This window comes from Solanum pennellii, chromosome 8 (assembly GCF_001406875.1).
Source record: "Solanum pennellii chromosome 8, SPENNV200".
Lineage (NCBI taxonomy): Eukaryota > Viridiplantae > Streptophyta > Magnoliopsida > Solanales > Solanaceae > Solanum > Solanum pennellii.
Genome location: NC_028644.1, coordinates 69,881,867 through 69,905,879, shown reverse-complemented (window position 1 = coordinate 69,905,879; position 24,013 = coordinate 69,881,867). Strand labels below are relative to the sequence as shown.

Here is a 24,013-nt window from a genome sequence, read left to right as displayed (position 1 = left end):
TACATCTTTTTATGTCGATTATTAATTCTTATTTTTTTTGACAATGTTTATAAAGTTAGGGTTATGACAAAATCCGAGTTGAATAAGTTTTGACAATGTTTAAAATTAACTCCCAAAATCCAACATCGAAAATCAAATTTCAGTTGGAAATCTAATTTCTAACCTTTGAAATCGATCCCGTCCACACATGCAAGACTTTCCCTCTTTCTACTTCATCTACTTTTTGGTAAAATTAATTTGGAAAAGATAAAACGCCAGTTTTTCAAACTTGGGAAGTGTAAAGTTACTTTATCGAAAGCTGAAAAAGTGGGTCCTGGCGCGTGTTCAACAAACACTTCGACCTTGCAGATTATTATTGCCACGTAGGCACGCAAGGGGTAATAAATTACTTAAAAAAAAGTTGGAGGGGGTAATAGGACCTAATCAAAGATAAGGTGTGTCGTAGGGATTTTGGGTATAGGCTAGGGGGGTAATTGAGTATTATCCCTAAGTTAAACAATAAAGTATTATCAAATTTTCATTGAACTAACCTGCCAACGTCTATATTTCTTTACTTGATTTTAAAGTTGATACAAATCTTTAGTTTCATGGTGATAGAGGTCATGAATTGTAACACTACATCTTTAATTTGCAGTTATAATTCAGCTCTAAAGTGAAAAGTTTAAAGGTTCATCAGAGCTACCGGGAGTGTTGCAATATAAAGTAGATTGAAAAGATAAAGGTTCATTAACCCTAGCACGAATGCAGCAATATAAAGTGTATTTCCATCCTGTTGGTGTTCTATGTTAATAGAAACTTCTCCATCGAGTTCACAAGTTTAATAAAAAGAACTTAATTGGATGCGATAGGTGATTTACATGATTTATGATGATATTTTTTGAAAGTTAGTTTTCTCTTCTTCACATATAAATGATGGTTGTATTTTGAGGGGACTCGCTAAAAGTACAAGTTAATTCTTTTATTCATCTCTTTTGGTAGGTGTTCAAAAATTGTCGTGTCAGATCATATGAATGGATTGTTGGTGTTCTGTGGTAATACGAAGTTCTACTTTAAAGATTACAGACTAGCTTCATGTTACATATAATTTAATAAGATTCAATCGGACATAGAAGATGGTCTCCATGTTCTAAGGTATGAAGCTTACATGTAATATATCTCTTATTTTTCTTGAGTTGTAAAATGGCGTTATGGAAACTATAATTCTACTGAACCCTGGAACATATATTCCTATTGAAATATACTTACTCTTCAATAATTCAGTAATAGGAATCTCTACATCTACACAAGACACACTTCTCCGTTACGACTACAGTTGTTTGGCTCTGCAATTAGTTTCAATAAGCCTGCACATTGACTTATCAGTGTACTTCATATTTTCTATTTTTTTGAGCAGTTAAAGTTCCTTTTATTATGAATAATGATTTGTGAAGTTTCTACAGAAGAGAATTATGTTCTCTGTTTTTTTTTTTTGTGATTGTTAGGACATACTCAATTTGAATAATTTCGCAAGCAAATGGATCTGTGGTTATGAATTCTGTGAAATGCATCTGCACTATTTATTTAATGAGACATTCATCGAGTCTTCTTCATAGTAGTATTTGATTTGAGTAATGTGTATACAAAATTTAGGAAGATGATAAGTTTATACAGTTCAACAATTAAGGTTTGCTTAATTTTGCTTCAGGTTCTTTGTGAAAATCTTAGCTTGTGACAGCAGAACTTCTGATGGATGGGTTTTTCTTTGCATCAACTATTGAAGATTTATTTAGTTTTTGAGTTCTTCTTTGTTTTACCGGAACTACAGTGATTACGAAATCCCTTTTTTATATGATGTAATGACAATTAAAATGCTTTTGATTCAAGTGTAGATGAATCAAAACTCCAAGTCATTTTTTTCAACAGTACACAAATATACGTGCTGGCACGGGTCTGCCCATCTAGTTTAACTATAAAACAATGTGACACATGCAATCAAACTGCTGCTAACAAGAATCAACAGCCAACCTCGGCATGTCGCGAATCTATTTGAAACAAACTTAAGAATAGCAATACATGCAAAAGACAAGCTGATTGAAAACATAGCCAACTCTTTGTTTTCCAAACTCTTTTGGTCATTCACAACCTTTTCGACGTCTAATCTGCAAAAAAAGTAGAGAAGAGGAAAGAAAAATCAGTTCAAGCTTGAGAGTTGAAAAATAATACAACATGATAACAATCTTCTAACTGGAGTTCCCTTACATTCTGTTAGGTGTATTCTGATCAAAATTGAAGCCTCACTTCTTTATCATACATACCGAATAAAAGAACAAATATTTAACAACTAACCTCGCCCAAACAACTTACTCTACTTACGTTTCAATGTAATCCTAAAGATTAAACAAGTGGAAATCATACTGTTCAAAGTTGAAGCATTTACTATAGGATGCATATCTCAAAACCAACCCTTCTATCTTCCAGAAGCCTAAAACCCTCTTCAAGCACAATGCAAAATCACCAAGCTAGGATTTTAGAGGTCTGCATGCGGTTTACAGTACGTGTTGCAGTTTGTCCTACGTGACTTATTTTTCCCTCTCCCCCTCAAACTATATATTGTAAAGAGATTGTCCAACAGGTACTGAAAGCAGCAACAGGGTTTTCCATTGCTCGGCCGGGGCTTTATATTCTAATTGCCAGATAGAACCTTACACCTTTTGTAACAACTAGCATTGTACTCATGTAAGATAAACTGTATGAAGAAACGCGTAACAAACTACTAATTTGCCAGTTGATTCATGATTGAGTGACAATGCATATCATTTCTCGAAAAGTTCTAACTATCTAAACCATGAAAAATAAGGACATGAAATCATCGAAAGTTGACCTAGTTTTTACAAAGTAGAATACTACGGATCAAACAAATGCAAAAGTACTGGATCATCCTATATGAATTGCTTTGAAACAATAAGGGTCAAATAAACCAACAGAACAACCTTTTTTCTCTGAATGAATAACATTGTGATGCATGAAAACACATTTTAAACCCTCTGGTTGTATTTCTTTAGAAAAATATTAAAATGATCTGCAGAGATTTAACTTTTTCCTGTCCATCACCTCATTTTTACTGGGGACAGGAAATATAATTATGCTCAGATAGCTGCTTTCAGCTTTCCATTTAAACTACTACAAAAAAGAGCTCTGCTGTTTCTTTTATGATGTGTTAGAGAAACATAAGATAAAATCTAAAATGGACCAGTTACTTGGTTCAACATCAAACTCCAACTGACTTCCTAAAACTTTGATATTCCTATAGCTTCAGGGTTTCAAGTTCTTTTAAAACTTCTATATTCAATTTGAGAGACGGCAAAACTGCAACTACTGCGAACAAAAACCTTAAAGAAGAAGGAATCAAGATAAATAGACGCAATTCACTTAGATAATAACACAAAATCAACTTATAGTACAAGGGTACAAGTTCGTTAAGGGGATTACATGAGATCTACTACCTTAGCATGCGATTTCCGTTGACCAATAAATCCAATTGAGCTGAGACAGAAGCTTTCCAAGATTCAAGATCACTATGTTCTTTCTCCTGCAACGAAAAAGAGCTTGCTTTTTATGATTGAAACGTGTGCATTAGTCTGCTAATTAGCAACAAAAAGGTAATAGTTAGGCACACCGTATTCTCTTTCCATTTCAGAAGATCCTTGATCTCTAATTTGCTTTTCTCTAGGAGATCTGAAACTTGAGAAATTTCATTATCTAGCTCAGGCAGAATGTCACCTTGCCTCTTGCTCAGCTCTTTAATGTACTGCTCCAGGACAGATAAGTTCAACTCAAGTGCTCTCACCTTTTGCAGCAGTATTTTTAGGACTGCATCGCCATGAGTTCTGCCATTTGATTGCTGCCTATGCGTTTTTATAAACTCAGGACTATTGGTTATGGTTTGTTTTTTCCTTGTTGCATCTAAATTAATACCTTGCCCTTCATCAAAATTTTCTAGCCCCTGGTTTGCAGACTCAACCACATTTTGGACGACATCCTTTGTTTCATGGTAGTCAGAACCTGAATCTGGTATCATAGACAGCATAGTAGTTTTGTTAAGATTTCCCATTTTATCAGGAGAAGACTCGGGGGAATGGACGATGAGATCCTCAAGCATCTGCTCTATGGCATCAATACCATATACCTCGATAAAACTGATAGTACAATAAAATTCAGAACCATAATGTGTGAGTAAATTTAGCTTCAAGTATCTAATCCATTTTGGTTCAGGTAGCTTAAAACACTGAGCATGCTTGACATTTTCAGCAACAAAAGTTCCCAGTGGATTCCACGTCTCAGTTGGATATACCAAACTCCCTGATAACTCAAATTCTTTTAGCATAGATGAATAATGCTCAAAATTTGCAATTTTGACTGCATCAACTAGAGTTTCATCTGCAAACTCAATAACAAAGAATTTCCCGGCCACAGAACAAGGGTTTCTGAGATACTTATCATGATCCTTGTTCAGTACGTTGTTTGCTCCTTTTGCTTCTTTATTATGGGCCACCACTTTAGCACCCTTGGATGACGAGGCATAATTGTAAGGCGTACCATCAGGCTCAAGCCTGTGGGTGATATTTACTAACTGACTTGCGGTGCTCCCTCTCTTTTCTTGTTTTGTAATGCTTCTGAATTCTTCCAGATTTGGATAGGTCAAGTGAGTTCTTCCATTGAGTATTCGACCTTCATTCCGATGGATATGCACTACTTGTGGCTGCATTTGGCATATTAACATATTGTAACCTAAAATAGTTGAAACTGCATCCTCCAATGCACTTGTTTTCTGCAGTGAATGCTCAGGGGTTGCAATGTTATCCGTAGGACTACAAGAATCATTAATCTTAACTGATATGTTGAGTTCCAATAGCATTTCAGTTTTGCTACTCTTCCCTCCGCTTTCTAAAAGCGGTTGAGTGGAGCTGTTGAACTCTATATCTTTAACACTATAATTGGTAATAGTCTCAGCATAGGCAAGAGAAATCCCTGCACAAAATTCCATTGGAACGATATATCATTCAAAAAACTAATATATGAGCTTTAAAAGATTATCACTATCCGATTTGCTCTGTGTAGATACATTATGCTCCACATACTAAACTAGCCTCAAGCCCCTTAAACATAAATTAGATACTTCAAGTTTTCAAACTTCAGAAATTGACATTTGGGTGAGAGCTGAAGGACCAACAAACGTGAAAAGCGAAATAGTTCTGAACAAACAACACCATAATCAGAGGGAAGAAAAAGAACAATATAAGCTACTAAAGCATCACAGGAAAATCGAATCTAATAAGAGAAAAGCTTACTCATGCCCGGTATTTATGCCAAACCAATAAATACATCTCATATATCATCTTTGTCTCTTACACTTTACAAGGTGTTGTTTATAAATCTATAAAAACAGATTTTTTTAATACTTATTCACTTACTTTTAAACTCCATAAACAACAAACTTCAAGCATTAGAAGACTTCACTTGATTTTCTTAAAGATGACTCGCAATAAAAAAATGAAAACTGAAATAAGAAAAACTAAGTCATCTGTAACTAAGTTTCTCCTTGTACTAAACTAGCTAAATTTGTAAACACCATAAGCCCAAGTAAGTCTTTTTAAACAGCTAATAGCACTGACTTACACTACGTGTTCATTCATGATGACAGTCACCAAGAAAGTAACAAAGGATCTTTTTTCTACTAAGCTCCTCATGGAGCTAAATTAGCTAAATTTGTAAACAGCCTACGCCCAAGTAAATCTTTTTAAGCATTTGATAGCACTGAATCACACTAAATTCTCATCTAAGAGGATAGTCGCCTACAACGTTCTTTTTTCTACTAAGCTCTTAACTTAGCTAAATTTGTAAAAACATCATGTGCCAAGAACAACAACATACCCTGATCCCACAAATGGAGTTCGAGGAGGTACAATGTACTTAGACCATACCCAACCTTCTGAGGTAAAGAGCCTATAGATCCCCGGCTCGAGTATCTGCTCAAGTAAGTCTTTTTAAACATTCAATAACACTGAATCACACTAGATATTCATTCAACACAACAGTCACCAAGAAAGCAACAAAGGATCTTTTTTTCTACTAAGCTCCTCCTAGATCTAAATTAGCTAAATTTTTAAACACCTTATACCCAAGTAACTCTTTTTAAACATATAATAGAGCTAAATCACACTGAAATGTTCATTTAACAACACACTTAACAAGAAAGCAACAAAGGATCATCAGCATTCACATAAAAATCTCTTTTTTGGGTGGATTTTAATTATTTTTTCAAATTACCCATGTTAGAAAGAATCATTATAATGAAAGAAAACCCAAATGGGTATACGAAATTTTACCTCCATATCCATAAACGAACATAGAATAGAAAAGCAGAATGACACAGAAAATAGAAAAGAAGAGCCGGAAAGACAGCTGAGGTTTGGAGACTACATCGTTGTATACGATGTTACGAGGTTTCTTCATCTCTTCTCAATACTAAATTTCACAATTGAGAGCCGATTGCATAGAGTATACTCTTTTTTTTTTTTTTGGGTTTTATTGAGTTTTGATCAGAGGAAAATGGAAGAAGATGAAGAAAAAGGAAATCTTGTTTTTGTGGTTTTTTTAATGAGTTTTTGTGATTTTTTTATTCGTGGAGAACAAATGTATTGAATTCTTCTTCTTTTTTTATCACTTTGCGTGATTTTTAATTTAATTTCAGAAAACGATACGTTTATTTACTGTATCTAAATATAAAGGTTGAAGGAAATATTTAGATGGAAATTCAATGCACCAATAAGCTTTTGTTACGTGTGATTTTAGAGAAGGATAAAATCATAATTAGCATATTGATTCTCACGTAAATCTGTGTGATTTTAGAGAATGATAAAATCGTAATTAGCATATTGATTCTCACGTAAATCTTTATCCGTCCACCATGTCAAAATATAGATGTTCATTGCTATATGAAAGTCAAAAAAACTCAATTAGACAAAACTCTTTAACATAACTCTATTCACCAAGAATATCAATAAATACATTGTATTTTCTAACTTTTTTTTAAAAAAAATAATGCATTATACTTCGTTGAATCTCGGTATCTAAGGTCAAACAACAAGATATGCAGTGTAATTCAACTGCTTTTCTTATATTGATTTTGTTGAAGATTTTGCCTCTTCAATAGTAATATACCTACAAAAGGAGCAACTGGATACAAAAATCACAGAAGAATAAATCTATGGAACAAATCAACAGTTTTAACAAAATTCCTATAGATATGGATTCATACAGCAAACAAACTGCATTTTTAGCATCTCACTATTTCTCAGAAAGTTCTCAGCTGTAATATTTCGTGTTCTGAATGCACGTCAAAACTGGCTTCGAATAGGGTAGAAAGACCCTCCGTGTACTGGATCAAGGATTCCATTTTCTCATGAAGACACACTGTACTCAATGTTATTATGTTGTTCTTGCTTTTCGTCAACAAATGGAAGACTCGCGGGATCTCTCTCCTCCAGCAGAAGACTTGTGGGTGTATTTGGTGGATAGTGGCTCAGGATTAAGTCGATCTCGTCTCCACTGATCTCAGTCCGATTCAGAAGAACCTAGGATAAACATGAACAGGAATCAATGATCTCTGCATCTGGTTTAACTAAATTATACTAAATGATTTGGACCTAAGTAACTTCTAATCTATGCACAACTGGTGGAGCCTTTTCTAAAAAGAAGCATTAAAAATATCAAGTTTATTCAACAGAGTTACTGCAAAGTTAAGGATAGAAAAGTTCGAAAAACAAGTCTATAAGATAACTGATTCAACGTGTCGAGAACTACCTTCACTGTTTTGAGTAAGGCAGTATCATGCTGCCTCAGCAGAGTTACTGTCTTCTCGTACATGTCACATATGAGCTCTTCTGTCTTCTTAGCAACATCATCATCCAAATTAAAGTTGATCGGGGGCTCAATTAAGTCATAATCATCATATAGTGATCCTCCAAAGTCAAGGCGTGGACCCACAAACTTCACTCTCTTTACCCAGGGGGGAGGTTCTCCGTGTATGGCCATTGGGTTTTTCATATTCCATCTGTTCATAGGAAAAAGTCACGGCTCTGGCAGATACAGCAACGCCAACTAAATCATAACTAATAAATACGTACATTGTGATTATCTTACGGGCAAGCCAGGATGCATCAGCAAGGTAGTTTACAGATGCTCTTGAAGTATCACGTCCATAAATGACCTCTTCAGCAGCTCTCCCTCCAAGAAATACCTTGTTCAAAGATGTACATAATGCAATCATCAGCTTTGCATGAAGGAAGAAAAAGTGCAAGCAAAAAATCAGCATAAGACTTCAAATATTAGCACCTGAAGACGATGAAGCAACCGTGGTAGCCGCTCAAACATGTATGACTCATCATCAAGACGGTGAAACACAACTTGAGACAAGGTCTGCATGCCACTTTTAAATTTTCAGCAACCATGGGAAACAATTTACATGTTCAGTTGAATTCTCCAGTAAAAACGTATGCAAGACACGATCACTACATGTTAGATTTGGAAAGGAGGGAGTAATAAAGAGTGAGGTGCAAAAGATGACGTTGAAAGGAGGGAGTAATAAAGAGTGAGGTGCAAAAGATGACGTTGAAAGGAGGGAGTAAAAAAGAGTGAGGTGCAAAAGATGACGTTCAAAGATGAAGCAACTAGAGAACAAACAAACCTGGCCACGCGGATTGATAGATATTCTGTCACAACGCTCAACTTCTGCATTCTCATATTGCCTCAGAAGATGAGAAGTCAATGCAGTCCCCACCTCAGTAATTGCTCGACGACACTGCCCCTGATGACCCAACTCAATCCCAACTCGTCTAGGTCCTACTGTAAGCCGATCAACTGCATCATCCATATCTGAATGAAGAATTGAGTTATGCCCTCTCCTGACTGCAACTAGAGCAGCCTCCTGGAGAAGCTGAGCCAGCTTTGCACCTGACCATCCTGAATTGCAAGACCACCATTTAGCAGATCAGGAGCAGATTTTAAAATGAGATCACTATAATGCAAGAAAATTATGGATGAACTATCTCATTAACCCTCATCTTCCACTGGCATCAGAGAAAAGTAATCTTTTAGAGTCATGGGAGCAAAAAACTAGTGGCCTGAAGATGATCTCATATGAACAGAAAGGAAATAAAGTTGAATACCAGGTAAATTTTGGGCATAACTAGACAAATCAACAGTATCTGATAATTTAACTTTCCGTGCATGTACTTTCAAAATTTCCAATCTTCCTTTTGCATTGGGAGGCCGAATTCTTATCTGAAAGAGAGAAATGTAACAAGCATGAAATGTGGTGTTCCAGAAAGAAGTGAGGAATAAAGATCACATAGCTACTATAAGTAATTCGACACTTCTTAAGCTGACTCATTATCTCAACTAAACTATACTTATGATGTTATATTAAGTTCAGGGCACCCTTTATTTTTGAGAAGGTAAGGTAATTTGTTCAGAGTACTTATTCTCTATAGAATCTACCAAAAGCTATCGGCGTCTCAACATATTTAACAAGTCGACTGAAACGAAAAAATGATTCCTACCTTCCAAGTCAAACAATGTTTTGCCCATAAACAGCACCTATTAGGATTCAAAAGCCCAAATACAGTAGCCCCATCCAAGGACTTCGTAAAGGAACTTTGCAGTACACTAGGCATTGCATAAAATAACATACTGTATTACAGAGTTTGTTGTGGAATCATAACACCTTTTTGGGGGATTGATTAGTTTTTATCAAAATATTCAGCATATAGAAACATCTTTATGGAAAGAATCAGTAAGTCAAGACATCATGAATAGGAATGTTCTATAAACATGGAAAATGTTGTCTAGCTCCTCCCAACCAATGCGCACATACCGACAGAACATGAATAAAGTGATTCAAGTCATGAGGAGCTGAGTTGATAAAGAATTTTCAATAGGAGAACAAACCTTGCGATCAAATCTACCAGGACGAAGAAGGGCGGGATCTAATAAATCCCTTCGATTTGTAGCCCCTAGGAATATAACACCTTTCCCAGTATCAAATCCATCTAGCTCGATCAACAACTGGTTTAAAGTAGTTTCCCTTTCTTGAGTTGCCGCGTTATAGAGGTGATCAGTTGATTCACTAAATATTCCTTGACGTCTGTTTATTAAGAATAATAAGTTTGAGAAACTATAACCACTGCACGTGTCTACATGTCATTTATGAATGACTAAGTTATTTCTTTACGATTAAAGAGAATATCTAGACAGCTACACACTGAAGACATTAGCATTGTCCACAACATGACATTAGTAACTTCAGGTTCTAAAACCCAATTTCAATAGTTCTACCACTAAAGGGGTTACTTAGATGAAAAATGCCCAGATGCTTCAGCTCCAGATTCCCTTTTTGCTAAGTTAAACCAGTAAAAAAAAACACGTTCACCATTATTTATTTAGACAAATATCCATACCTGGTTGCGAGTGCATCAATTTCGTCAATGAAGATAACTGATGGTTTATTCACCTGTGACAACAATTAGGGCATTATTCAAAACATAATAAGGGAAGTCACATGGTTCATTGATTACGTATTATGCTCACCTTGGCTCTCTTGAACAAATCTCTAATACGAGCAGAACCAACACCGACTAGAACTTCCACAAATTCAGAACCCGCCATTTGGTAAAAAGGAACACCAGCTTCACCTGCTATTGCCTTGGCAACCAGGGTCTGAGAAAAGCATCATATATAATTTTAGTGAAGACCCTCTACTTTTTTTTTGGGAATCCAATCTAAGGTCTGAAATGGACAGCATACCTTTCCACATCCAGGAGGTCCCTCCAGAAGAACTCCATGTGGGGGCTTGATCCCCAATTTATCAAATAGTTCAGGATTCTTCAGGTATCTTACCAACTAGTTGGCAAAAAATGGAAGAAATTAGAACCATTAAGCTAAAGGTTGTGGCTGAGGGACAAGCTTTCACACATTATAATGTAAGAGAATATTACTCTCCCTATCCTAGTTTACGTGACACACTTTCCTTCTTTGGTAAATGTTTAATGACACTATCAACACTTCACCCATATTGGACCACTTATTTGGCAAAAAGTCTACAACGATGTGCTCTTCTATATAAAAATTCATTTATTAAGGGTAGTTTTGGAATATAGCAAACACTTCTCATATTTCTGAAAACTCTGTGCCCAGACAAACTACATCACATAAATTGGGATGGAGGGAATACACAATAAGGAAGTATTATATGTGGTGTAAGGCGCTGTTACCTCCTGAAGTTCTTCCACTGCTTCCTCAATCCCAGCTACATCATTAAATGTGACTCCAGTTGAACCCTAAACAGAAACTTCTTACTTAGACAAAATATTGGTCATAATCTACAAACGAAAAGTTGTGAATGTTTGTGACCAGGGAGTGAGAAACTAGAAACTCACATCAACACGTGCTTGTGGCTTTGACTGAGAGAATTCTATGCCTTGCCATATATCCTGAATGAAGCACACAACATTTTGAATTTGCAAGAAGCAGGTGTTTCTAAACTGCGAATTCTAGGATAGGGAGTATTACTCACCCACTTTCTAAAGTTCTTAGGCCTTCGCGAAAGAGTAAATCGGACAAGAAGAACCATAGTCACAAAAACAAGCATGATTGGTTTCAGCATCTGAATACTGGCAGAGACACCACCAAATGTGTACAATTCATACAACTTGGAGAAAATTCCTCCATCAGTAAAGGCATCACCAACCTTATCCCACACTCTTTCCAAGATACCAAAGATGAGACCAAAGAACAGCTTAAGAAATGGTTTGGCCACAGGCCACATGACATACACAGTGACGACAAAGACAAAGCTTGTCACAGCAAATACAGCTGAAGCCAGGAAAGCACCCACAATCACCGCAGCAGCAGTCATTGCAGCGGTCAGCATTCCAAGTTCTACCATTACTCTGCTTGATATCTTCGATGCAGCTGGATTAGGATACTCAGGTAATTTTCCCACCCAAGACTGCAATAGGATCACTCTGTAAGAGGCAAAAGAAAAAAGAAAGAAAGGTTTTCCAACATACTTGAAAAGCAAAGAGTTTCCACCCGTTAAACCACATTCTTATCCCACCAAACTTAGGTTCTACAATCTTGCCAATTGCATAACTAGAGAAAGCACCTATTTCCTTCAAGGCTCAAGCGACTATAAGGTCAATCTTAAGCTAAAAAGAAGAGATACAACAACCTTATGCTAAGGGACTTGAGAACCTTTTCAGATACTTAAATTACTCTTTAGTCTTTTCCCTCATGATACAGTCACCATACAGACTGCCACCAGTATAACACGACGTTGATTTGTCTACACTTCAGGAAATATATGATCCCAAAGAAATGGCAGATTTGATTACTGAAATTGTGCTCTTCTTTCCAAGCATCATATAATTAGATTGAAAGACAATTCTGTATATCACTTTTTAGACTGTCAGTTGACATTTAGATACTGCTATCACTTCTGCGCAACAATGTCACTCCAACTATATACTTACTGCAAAAGAAAGGAAAAGAAAAAAACTCGTCCCAAATCCCAATGGACTGCTCACAAAAGAATCAACAGTCTACATTAAACTCATTTATTGCTCAAGTTTTCCAAACTGAAGTCGTGTTTTCCAGTTTCAAATTTCACCATCTTTCGCTAACCCTAAAAGCTTTCTACTGCATTATGCGGACTCTGCCGTATGGTTCCAGAGTAACTAAATATGTAATGAATTTATTATACCCACAAAGGGTAACAGTTAAACAGAAATATAATCATCTATACTCCAACTATATTGTTACTTTCTCATGGCAGCTTCTACTTGTCTGCTTACTCGTCTTTTTGTCGAATTCAAATATTACTTTATGTGTTTCTTAGAACTGTACACAAGAAGGCTTTTTCTGTTTAACTAGTAACTAGCACAACAAGGCAGGCAAGTTTGAGTATTTTTTTGGAAAGAGTCAACAATAAAAGATTCCAAGCCGCTAGGCCAAACAGATAATCTGAATTTAGTTAACATTTTACCCGAAGAGAGTAAAGGCAAATTGCATAAAACCTTCACAGGATTTTCCTGTCAAGAGATAGTAACCACAATGAATCAAGATATAATGAGAAACAGTCATTAAGTTTTCATCTGGAACTTGCAATCAGTGCATTCGGTTGATGACCTATAACTATATGTTGTTGAAAAGAAGAATTGTCTATCAAATAAGAAAACAAAGAAGCTTCCCACATCATCAAGAGAACTATACTTCAGTACAAGTGGTTGTTAACTAATAAATTAATTCAGGCTTATAAATCATAGCAAACCACCGTCTGCTTAAGCTACACGTTTAAGTTCCGATAGATCATTAGTTTTATTCTTGTTTTCCTATATTATATTTCTATTTCTACATGTTGTTCCTTTAGCCATGGCTATCTTATTATCTAATTGTTATTTCTGCTAGTAGCTACTGCCTCTTTTTTAACGTTCTTTGAGCTGAGGATCTATCGGAAATAGCCTGTCTAGCTTCTCAAGGTTGGGGTAAGATCTCCCTACACTCTACCCTCCCCCAGACCCCACTTGTGGTATTACACTAGGTTCGTTGTCGTTGTTGTTAATTTTTTCCCCACCCGATAATGAAGCTAATGTCACTATGCATTATTAAACAAAGCACCAAAATAAATGAAATACCATCATTTGCTTCTCGACTTCATATCTTGGCCCAGTGTACTCCTCTAGTAAAGCCTGAGCTTGATTTTGATCCAGCTTCATTGCCCTGTAGAATGATCACATAAACATCAAAATCTATAATCTGAAGTGAAAGAAATGAACGAGTTTATGATACTAACCATTTAGTTCTCTGCAAGCTCTTCTCTCCAGGCATCTCCTTCAACTCAACAATAAAATCTCTAGACCCCAATCCCAAAGAAGCTCCAGTATCCTCTTTAAAAGTTAACAACTTTATCTTATCAAATTTCATATACTTCTGAAAATCCTTCAAGCTCATCTTAGGCAAATCTTCAACATTTTTTTCAAATTCTTCTTCTTCAGACAAATTAGCACCAAAAATTTGCTCAGGAACATATAACTTCCCCTTATACTCCCTCAAAATATCCTTCAAAAACACATCCCCAGACTTCATTAAACTACCCTCATCACTTCCATTCTTCACCATTCCTTTAATATTTAACCTTTTTAGTATCTCCAAAACACCACCATTCAATAAACCCTTCTTACCCAAATCCTCTTTTTCCTTTAGAGTGTAAAGTTTATTCCCAATTAGATATTTGGGTTCCACTTGGCTTGGGTTTTCTTTCAAAACCCTAGTCACAAAATCTTCATTATTGCTTGCCCCTTCTTCAGAGGACTTCGAATTAGACCTCCATTTTCCAAGAATTGCATATGGGGAATGGTAAAAATGTGATCTTTTTCTGAAATTTCTATGAAAAATGGGATTTGTATAACTTTTCTGAAATGGGAATTTGATTACGAATGAACTTCGAAGCTGAATGTTGGGCTTTGGATGAAGAATGGACCTTGCTGGTATAAAATTGTTACCTGTTGAAAAAGACATGTTTACTGAACTGATACTCATTGAATTGAGATTTTGGATTTGTGAAGAAGCATTTTTACTGAACCAATTGGAGTCCTTTTAGCTCTGCAATTTGTTTGTTCTCAGAGTGTACGAAGAAAGAGCTTCGCAAGGGAGAAGATGGAGTTTATCCGAATCCGAATTGTAAAACGGGTGACCCAACGACCCGTATCAGCATTTAGTGTTTAGGGTCTGTTCTAATTAACGAAAATTAGGTAGTTAAGCAAATTTATAGTACTTAATTACTTATCATAGACATAACTTGCTATAACTATCATTTGCGACTAATATTATACATTAATTGTGTGGATTGACTTCGAGTTTGTATATTAGTCACGTTTGTATATATATAATTCGTCATATTTGTGTAATTCGCAACTAACAATTCTTTTTTTGATTTGTATTTGTATAATATTGTTTATATTTGTAAATGACGATGATTTCCTTTGGTTTTTCAATTTTGTCATTATATACATTCAATTTTGTTTTTGTTTAACTTTTTAAAGTTTGTATAAACATGTAATTTTTGGATTTTGTATACTGTAATTTGTATAATATATTTTGTATAATTGTTTAAAGTTTATATGTTTATGCTTGTATCAATTCGGTATTTAGAATTTTATTATATTTGTATAATTCCAGACTTTATATTACTCAATTATATGAAGATACGTGAATTATACAAACGTACAAGCGAATTATACAAATTATTGTCATGTCTCGCTCATCTCTTTTCTCTCTCCCAATCTCGCTCGCCTCTCTCCTCCCTCTCCCAATTTCGCTCGCCTCTCTCCTTCCTTTCCTAATCTCTCTCGTCAGAATATACAAATACATATGGATAATATAAATTATCTAACCAATATACATATATAATTCATCTCTCTGCCCTTTCTCGTTCGTCTCTCTCCTCCCTCTTCTAGTCTCGCTCGCCACTCTTCTCCTTATAACATATATTTATGAATTGCAATTATCAAACTATAATTATAAAGTGTAATTAGACTATTTTTGAATTCATCATTAGTATTTAATTTGTCTTCCCCTTACGAATCCTTGTCAATATATGAATATGAATATTTTTGCGCTTGTTCAAAATCCTTATTAATATAGAAATACGAATAAAAATAGGAAAACTTACGCCAATATATATTGCAGTTTGTAACCAAAAAAAAAGTACAGCTAAAACTTGTTTTTCTTTGCAAAGAAATGGCAGGCGGCTGGGCAGATTTATCGATGGATCTCCTTGCTATGATTGCAAATCGTATTGAATCGCCTAAAGATTTCATATTCTTTACTTGTGTTTGTACCTCTTGGCAAATTGCTACTACCCCTGAACATAAATTTGATATCTTCTTTACCAAAACTCCGTTACTTATGTTGGCTGACAAACATGATGATTGCCGAGAATTTTACTCTCTTATCAAGCAGAAAGTTACTCCCCTGTTCCTCCCGGAAGCTAGACAACGACACTGTTGTCCATCGCAAGGATGGCTCTGCACCATTGATGATACTACCGGAGAGATGAACTTGTTGCATCATTTGTCTCGTACCCAAATTCAACTTCCTTCACGAGATAACTTAATGGCTTCTAATGGTCTCGGAGATGAAGTGTTCTGGAACCTTCTAGAGCATGCTATATTATCTGCAAGTCCTTGTGTTACCTCAGATTATGTACTCGTGGTTAACTATCACGCAAATATTACTCGCTTGGCTTTCTGGAGACCAGGAGATCTCAGTTGGACAAATATTGAGATGGAGAATTCGGGTGCTGTCATGGGTATCAATTATTATAAGGGTAAATTCTATTATGTTACAGCTAGTGGTGAATTTTGGGTTTTCCAAGTTCCAGGGCCTGCTACTCCCAAACCAAATGCAGTAGAGCCACACTTGCTTTATTGGTCCGAACATGACATATTTCTGCAGCCTTCAGTTCAATATTACCTGGTCCAGCTATCAGATAAACTATTATTTATTACCCGATTTGCTCATCATCCAGAGCTTCATAGATATAAGACATATAAATTTAAAGTTTTTGAAATAGATGTAGTCAAAGGGCGGCGAATTAAAAGAGGAAGATGAGATTAAAACTTTGGGAAATTCAGCTATTTTTTTGGGCCTTAATACAGGAACATGCTCAATTGACTCTACTAAATTTTCTGGAATCAAGCCTAATTATATATATTTTACTGACGATTGGAAGGACGAATTTGACTATTTGGATGGTGGTGGTAGAGATATGGGGTCTTATAATTTTGAAGACGGAAAAGTTGAATCTATATATCTTGGATTGTCACTTAGTCATATTTCTCCGCCTACTTGGATTATACCATCACAAATAATTTGCTAGTTTGTTTAATTTCTTTTTTTTTTACTATGTTATATACTAATTTATTTATTCTATGAGCATTCTCATATTTCGTTTGCAAATTTTAAATCTTATTGTTTGATTGTAAATTTTAAAATTCTTCCTTATTATCAAAATGTTTGATTGGGATATAATCGTGGAAAAAATTATCCCAAAATTGTATTATGGATAATTAATTCTCAATTAACTTCGAGAGAACTTGTTTCCAACCAAAGAAAGTCTTTGATGTAATAGTGATGAGAACTCGTTTCTAACAGCTAGACGTAGAGTTCAGATGAGCTGGTTGGAATGAAATTAAGCCATAAAGTTCTTTGAAAGTATTAAAAAATATCGAATAATGATCGCACATAAGGGTGTCAAATGAGCGGTTTGAGTTGAAACTAAATAAGTTAAAATTAAATTGAGTTGAGTTAATAAATGAGTTGTGTATAATCAACCCTAAAGTTATTTGAGTTGAAATAGATTGGGCTAAAATTGGGGGGTCATGACTCGACCAATTTAAGTCCTATTCTTTTTAAATGCTCCACCTTCCCAATCCCACCCTTTACTATAGTTCACCGATACCATCCATAAGGCTCGAGCTTTGAGGTTTGACCAACAACCCTAATCCCTGCCTATTGTGACCTCGACCCTACTCGAGACATAAATTCGAGAATGAACCCATACCTCAATTCTAACCTAACCTTAAATCCGATATCGACCTCCAATTCCACCCTAACTCTGACTTGAGCCCCTACCCTTGGTCTCAACCCAAGACTTGACCCTCACTCTCAACTCGAGACAGAACTCTAGCTCATGACTCGGAACTTGAGACTTGAGCCTCAACCCTGGGTCACAGTAGGGGTTCGAGAAACAACCTGAACCTACCCACGACTCAAGCTAACACTCTTGAACTCAATACCCTCCCCGACCATAACTCGAGTTACACTCGAGTCCTAGCCCCAACCCCAACCCTAATACCCTAAACTAGGACTAGAGCCTTGATCTTGACTCGAGACGTGGGACCCATAATGGTATTTCTGCATAAAAGATGGTTACTTTTTTAACAAATTTTCACATAGTAACTATTTTTTTCAAATATCCATCCAACAATTTTTACCAAATGGCCGTAAAATATGTTCCAAATTCTAGACCTTTGGAGAATTAGAGTTCTAGACCTAGTCAAATATAAATATCCTCATAATCAAAAACCTTAAACAGAGTTTTTTTCTTTACAGTGACGAATTGGGCAGAACTTCCCAACGATCTGACTGCTAAGATTGCAAATCATGTTAAAGTAATTGAAGATTTCATTGGTTTTCGCTCTGTTTGTACCTCTTGGCGAATTGCCGCTACCAAGGACATTTTGATGTGTTTGCGCCTCAAGTTCCATTGTTAATGTTGGATGATCATGATCAGTAGTGTTACGCCTTGCAACTCGATAAGCCCTAACTTCTCCAAAATAACTCATGAAATAAAATTGGCCCTTATTATTCCAATCGAGGTCTCCGGGTCTCCAAAACGCCAAACAAGAACTAGGCGAACAATGATGCACCATGAGTACGTGTACATAATCTGACGTTAGAGACGGATTTGCAGACAACACAGCTCTTTCTATGCAGCTCCAACAATCTCCATCTAAATCAGCAAAATCATGAAAAGTCAATAAGGATTTTCGAGAGGGAAGTTGTATTTTTTCGCGAGAGAAAGGGTGCAACAAATTCATCTCTCCCGTATCATTTACCACAGTGTAGAGCCATCTGTAGACACTCTGACCCTCTAGCTTATGCGTGAAACTTTCTTCTTGGTAAGAGAATAAAATTCTCGATAATCTTCATCTTTGGCACCCAGCATTAGCAACGGAACTTGGGGTGAAAGCACATCAAAATCTTCTTTTATAGTGGAAATTCTCCACGAGGTGCAAACAGCACGAAAAGCAATGAAATCTTCAATCACTTTAACACGATTTGAAATGTTAACAATAAGAACGTTGGGGAGTTCTGCCCAACCTGCCATGGTGATAGAAAATATTTTTTTTCCACAATTAAAAATAGCTAGCAAAGCCCCTATTTATAATAGTTAATTTAACCAGGACTAAAAAATCTATTCCTGCCTTATTTAGACCTGAATTATATAAATAGCAAATCTTTAATATATAATTGGAATTAAATATCATATGTCTGGCAAGTCGACGAAAAAAATAGTAAAAATAATAATCCATCAAACTGAAAAACAAACAGTAAATCTTATAATCACTTCATCAGTGATGGCATAACCCAAGGTGGTGGACAAATTAAACGTGGTGCCCGTCGTCCAGGACCAGGATAAAAAGATTCAATTTTTCCATCTTCAAAATTATAGGCACTCATATCTAAATAGCTACAATAATTTAACCATTTATCGGCAAAATATATGTGATTAGGCTTGACTCCGCTAAATTTAGAAGAGTCGATGTAACTTGCCCAATTATGACCCAAAAACATTGACAAATTTCCCAATGTTTTCATCTCCTCTTTCAATTCACCTCTGGTTATGTCTACTTCATATACTTTAAATTTGGTGATGTGATTAAGATCGTGACGAGTAGGTATGGCAAAATGGATGACAAGTAGTAGTGCACCTGATAACTCAACTAGGTAATACTCAACTACTCGCGGGTTTAATTTATATTCGTCCATCTCAACAACCAAGCGTGTCTTCAGAATTGGTTGATCACTAGTATTAGGCCCTGCAACTTGATAAGATTGTACTTTGCCACAGCGACTCATGGAATAAAATTTGCCCTTGTGATAAAGTAGAGCGGAAATCCCACTAGTGAAATAATTATCAACATCAATATGAGTCCAATTGACGTCTCCAGGTCGCCAAAAGGCCAAACAAATGTCTGGTCCATAAAGATTGACCATGAGTACATAATCTGACGTAAGAGAAGGATTGGCAGACAAGACAGCTAAGTCTATGGAGCCCCAATGATTTGCTTCGTAACCAACACGATCATGGTAATTCAACAAGGCATTTAGAGAGGGAAGGTGTATTTTTTTGCGAGAGAAAGGGTGCAACAAATTCATCTCTCCCGTATCATTTACCACAGTGCACAGCCATCCCTCCTTAATTGATAGACACACTGACCCTCTAACTTCAGGGAGAAATATACGCGAAACCTTCTTCTTGGAAAGAGAGTAAAATTCTTGATAACGATCATCGTGTTCATCAGTCAGCATAAGGAATGGAACTTGGGGAGAAAGCAGATCGAAATTGTCCTTTGTAGCGGCAATTCGCCAAGAAGTACAAACTGCACCAAAAGCAATAAAATCTTCAATCACCTTAACACGATTTGCAATGTGAGCAATAAGATCGTTTGGAAGGTTTGCCCAATCGGCCATAGTTTTTAACGGCTATTTTCTATTTCTCACAACTGAAAACACCCGATTTATAATGTTAGAGTTTTAAAAGATTTGAAGAGTTGTGACTTTTATGAAGTATTGCGACTTTTTCCGAAAGAACGGTGACTATTTTGAAGGGTTTGCAACTTTTTCTGACAGACTATGACTATTTTGAATGGTTGCGATTTTTCTAAATGATTATAACTTTACCAAAGGGTTGTGACTTTTCCAACCCTACACACATAATTAAATTTTGTATGAATATTATAATGGTAATAGTTAAATTCTTTTATGTTACCGCTCCTGGTGAATTCTGGGTTTTCGAAGTTCCAGGGCCTACCACTCTCAAAACAATCGATGTAGAGCAATGCTTACTTTGATGATATAATTCTTCAGCATTCAGTTCAGTATTAGTTATCCGATAAGCTATTATTTATTACTCAATTTGCCCGTTCTCCAGAGCATATCATAGATATATGTCTTTGAAGTAAATGTAATCCAGGGTGACTTAAAAGGAGGAGGATATTACAACGTTGGAGATTCAGCCATTTTCTGAGGATTTAATACTGAGTATGTTCAATTGATGCGTAATTATATATATTTTACGGAAGATTTGTATGAGAAGTTCAGCTTCTTGGATGGTGCTGGAAGAGATAGAGGGCTTACAATTTCGAATTATATATATTTTACGTAATTTCGCTTTGTGCCTGCAGTAGGGCAAATGGAAAGAAACCAGGAAGATACATTTTCTGAATGAAAAATTACATGTAATAGTTAATGAAACATGAAGAAACCAATATCTTTCTGAAAGATAAAGAAGTAAGCATCGAAATTCGATACAATTTATGGAGATATAATTTTTTTTGGAATTAAATATCATGTGTCTGGCTAGATTACAACAATTTTAAAAATAATAATAATAGTTCATCAAACTGAAAATAAACAGTAACTCTTATTATTGAATTAGAGGGACAAAAAAAATCACTTCGTCAATGATGGCATAACCCAAGTTGGCCGACAAATTGTACTTGTTGAACGTTGTCTATGATAATAAGATTCAAATTTTCCATCTTCCAAATTATAAGCACCAATACCTAAATATATTAGGCTTGACTCCGCTATATTTAGAAGAGTCGATGCAGGTTGCCCAATTATTACCCAAAAACATTGAAAACTTTTCCAAAGTTTTTGTTAGGTTATTAGCATTTTAATATTAATATTTAACATATTAAATTGCTTTATTTTGGAGTTATAAGAATAACCGTTGGTATGCATTTGTGTCTTAAACTACCAATTTAATCATGTTATTCATCTTTGACTTGGTAGACATGTAATGCCATTACTTCTGGCTTTATTGGCTGGATTCATTGTGAGATAAAAACATTCCAATAAATATTGGAATGGATAACTTCTACATCATCCATTAGCATTGGTTATTCATCACTTTATTTCATTCTTAATTCTCCCATTACTCTTTGTAACCTATATAACTCCTATTGTAACCTATGAAACTCCTAAAGCCATTATCTTCACTATTTACTACCTCCATTATCTTCTTATTCATTGCTAGGAAGACTTCCTGTAGTATAAATAGTGGTGGACTTCATTTGGTGTGATACACACAACACACAAGAGAAAAATATAGAGTGAAAGAGTTAGTCAAAAAAGAGAGTTTTTATTAGTTGAAGGGAGGTATTCTTTTTGTGAAGCTTTAGACTCAACTCTTGTCCAGAGTTGTTGAGTTATCTTTTGTGTAAAGGTTGTTGTATCCTGGAGGGGACAAGTCAAAGGAAACTACTGTCATGTTTCTCATATGCATGTAAATTACACTAGATACAGGTATTTGGATATTAGATATGTGAGCGAGATAGAAGAGTGGCAAGTGAGAGTGAGATTAATTTGTCTATGTATCCTAGATATATGTGAATCTATCTAGAATAAATTACACTTAATTTTGACAGAGATACGTGTACTTAGATGTATTTGGACGCACCAGATAATCTGAAGTCCATAATCTAATAAGATTTATAATATTGCAAATCAACTTATATTTAAATTATTAGCTCCTAAAATAATGTGATTTCTTTCTACTTCCACTTTATTTGGACTATGATTCATCGCCTAAGGGTTTAACATATGTTGTCATTTCCCCACATGGAATATTAACATTTGTGTTTTTTAGTCTAAAGTATTTAGCAAATTTTAAGCCATATCCTTAAAATTTATACTGTTGCCAATTATTCCTAAACTATGAGTATTTTTTTCAATGAAATTAAATTGCTAATAATTATATAAAAATAAAATATCAACGTTTAAGCTTAAATAACACACTGTTATATTTCTTAGAAGCAACATATTCAAGAAAGGAAGACCGAAAAATAAACATATTCTTCTGATTTATAATATTGACTTCTTATCAAAATTATTTTATATTTGAAATTTGCTAATAATAATAATAAGACTTACAAAAATAATACAGTAATTTGAATAATAAGAGAACTTAAGAAGGCAAGTCCAATTAGAGTGTGTATTGATTGGTTTTGAACTTTATCGATTTGATTTATTGATTTTTTATTTTTAAATGTATTCCGCCGGCCTCCTTAGTTGACAAAGAAACAAAACCTTGCTTCTAGTTGTGTAAAGACATACATGTTTCACCATATAGAAAAATATAATGTGATCCATTCGGTGTCGGCTCCATGCGTTGCAAAATAAAGCTTTTGTCTTAGGCCTCCAAATTTTTATTAAGAATAAATTATGAGTTAAAATTTTTATACAAAAATTGATTATTTATGATAAAAAGTAAATTTTTTTAAAATATATATTATTTTACCCATTTTAACATCTTTTGTACTTTGTTAAAAATAAAAATTAATAGTGAAAAGTGTTGAAAAAAGTGAGTTACAAATTCCATTTTATTTCTTTTTGAATTTCAGTTTCAAGCATTACTAAAAGCATATTAAAATGGAATATATCAAGTCATCAACTTCTTGCGTCAAATTTTATGATTCTAACTTTCATCTTTATTTAATATTTGTCAACTTATTACTCCCTCCGTCCAGATTTGTTTGTCATGTTGCGCTTATCGAAAGTCAATTTGACTAATTTTCAAAGATAAATTAGATCACATCAATTCGGTATTTTAAACCAAAAAATTAGATATTCTAAAACTATATAAAGTACTGTAAATTATAATTTTTTGCATATTAATATGATCAAAAAATATATCTTAAATTGTTAGTCAAAGTTTTTATGATTTAACTCTAAAAATAGAAACCATGACAAATAGTACCAGACAGAGGGAGTATTTGTAAAATTATTTTAACAATTCATATAATAATTGTCTCACCGAAAGAAGGTTTTTCATTATTGAGTTGATAAAATCTTACCTAAAACTAATAACTGAAAAAGTAACATAAGAGACTAATAACCTTTATCTATATAGTGTAAGAAAAATAAATTTGAAGAAATACAGATATAAAGTTTGTTTGTATTTTAGATACCGATTTAAAATTTTGCTTTAGGCCCCAATCACGTTAAGTCGCCACTGAATTTATTACTGCATTAATTAAATAAAAAGAAGACAACAATCCACCAGCCAAAATTAAGATCATTAACTTGAATGAGAATAAATAGAGTTAATCACATTATTGGGTAT

General features: G+C 34.9%; 4 protein-coding genes across 4 annotated transcripts; 1 reads left to right on the top strand and 3 right to left on the bottom strand.

Moving 5' to 3' along the window:
* Positions 1 to 1,807: 1,807 nt before the first annotated feature.
* On the bottom strand, positions 1,808 to 6,711 carry LOC107026835 (SUN domain-containing protein 5). Its single transcript, XM_015227926.2, has 4 exons — positions 6,366 to 6,711; positions 3,656 to 5,007; positions 3,483 to 3,568; positions 1,808 to 2,138 (listed from the first exon to the last, which is right to left on the bottom strand). Exons 1-4 carry the CDS (start codon positions 6,490 to 6,492, stop codon positions 1,943 to 1,945), a joined length of 1,761 nt encoding a protein of 586 aa, XP_015083412.1. The 5' UTR covers positions 6,493 to 6,711; the 3' UTR covers positions 1,808 to 1,942.
* A 407-nt stretch (positions 6,712 to 7,118) lies between these two features.
* Positions 7,119 to 14,634, bottom strand: LOC107028508 (probable inactive ATP-dependent zinc metalloprotease FTSHI 1, chloroplastic). Its single transcript, XM_015229595.2, has 15 exons — positions 13,889 to 14,634; positions 13,731 to 13,815; positions 11,612 to 12,046; positions 11,475 to 11,528; positions 11,310 to 11,375; positions 10,843 to 10,938; positions 10,627 to 10,755; positions 10,497 to 10,549; positions 9,988 to 10,183; positions 9,207 to 9,321; positions 8,726 to 9,000; positions 8,374 to 8,457; positions 8,166 to 8,278; positions 7,843 to 8,092; positions 7,119 to 7,613 (listed from the first exon to the last, which is right to left on the bottom strand). The coding sequence occupies exons 1-15, from the start codon at positions 14,632 to 14,634 to the stop codon at positions 7,440 to 7,442; spliced, it is 2,871 nt and encodes a 956-aa protein (XP_015085081.1). The 3' UTR covers positions 7,119 to 7,439.
* Positions 14,635 to 15,834: 1,200 nt separating this feature from the next.
* LOC107027898 (putative F-box protein At3g25750) lies at positions 15,835 to 16,707 on the top strand. The gene has a single exon (XM_015228944.1). It carries the CDS (start codon positions 15,835 to 15,837, stop codon positions 16,705 to 16,707), a length of 873 nt encoding a protein of 290 aa, XP_015084430.1.
* A 2,394-nt stretch (positions 16,708 to 19,101) lies between these two features.
* LOC114078272 (F-box/kelch-repeat protein At1g57790-like) lies at positions 19,102 to 20,355 on the bottom strand. Its single transcript, XM_027918838.1, has one exon. The coding sequence runs from the start codon at positions 20,353 to 20,355 to the stop codon at positions 19,225 to 19,227; it is 1,131 nt and encodes a 376-aa protein (XP_027774639.1). The 3' UTR covers positions 19,102 to 19,224.
* Positions 20,356 to 24,013: the final 3,658 nt, after the last annotated feature.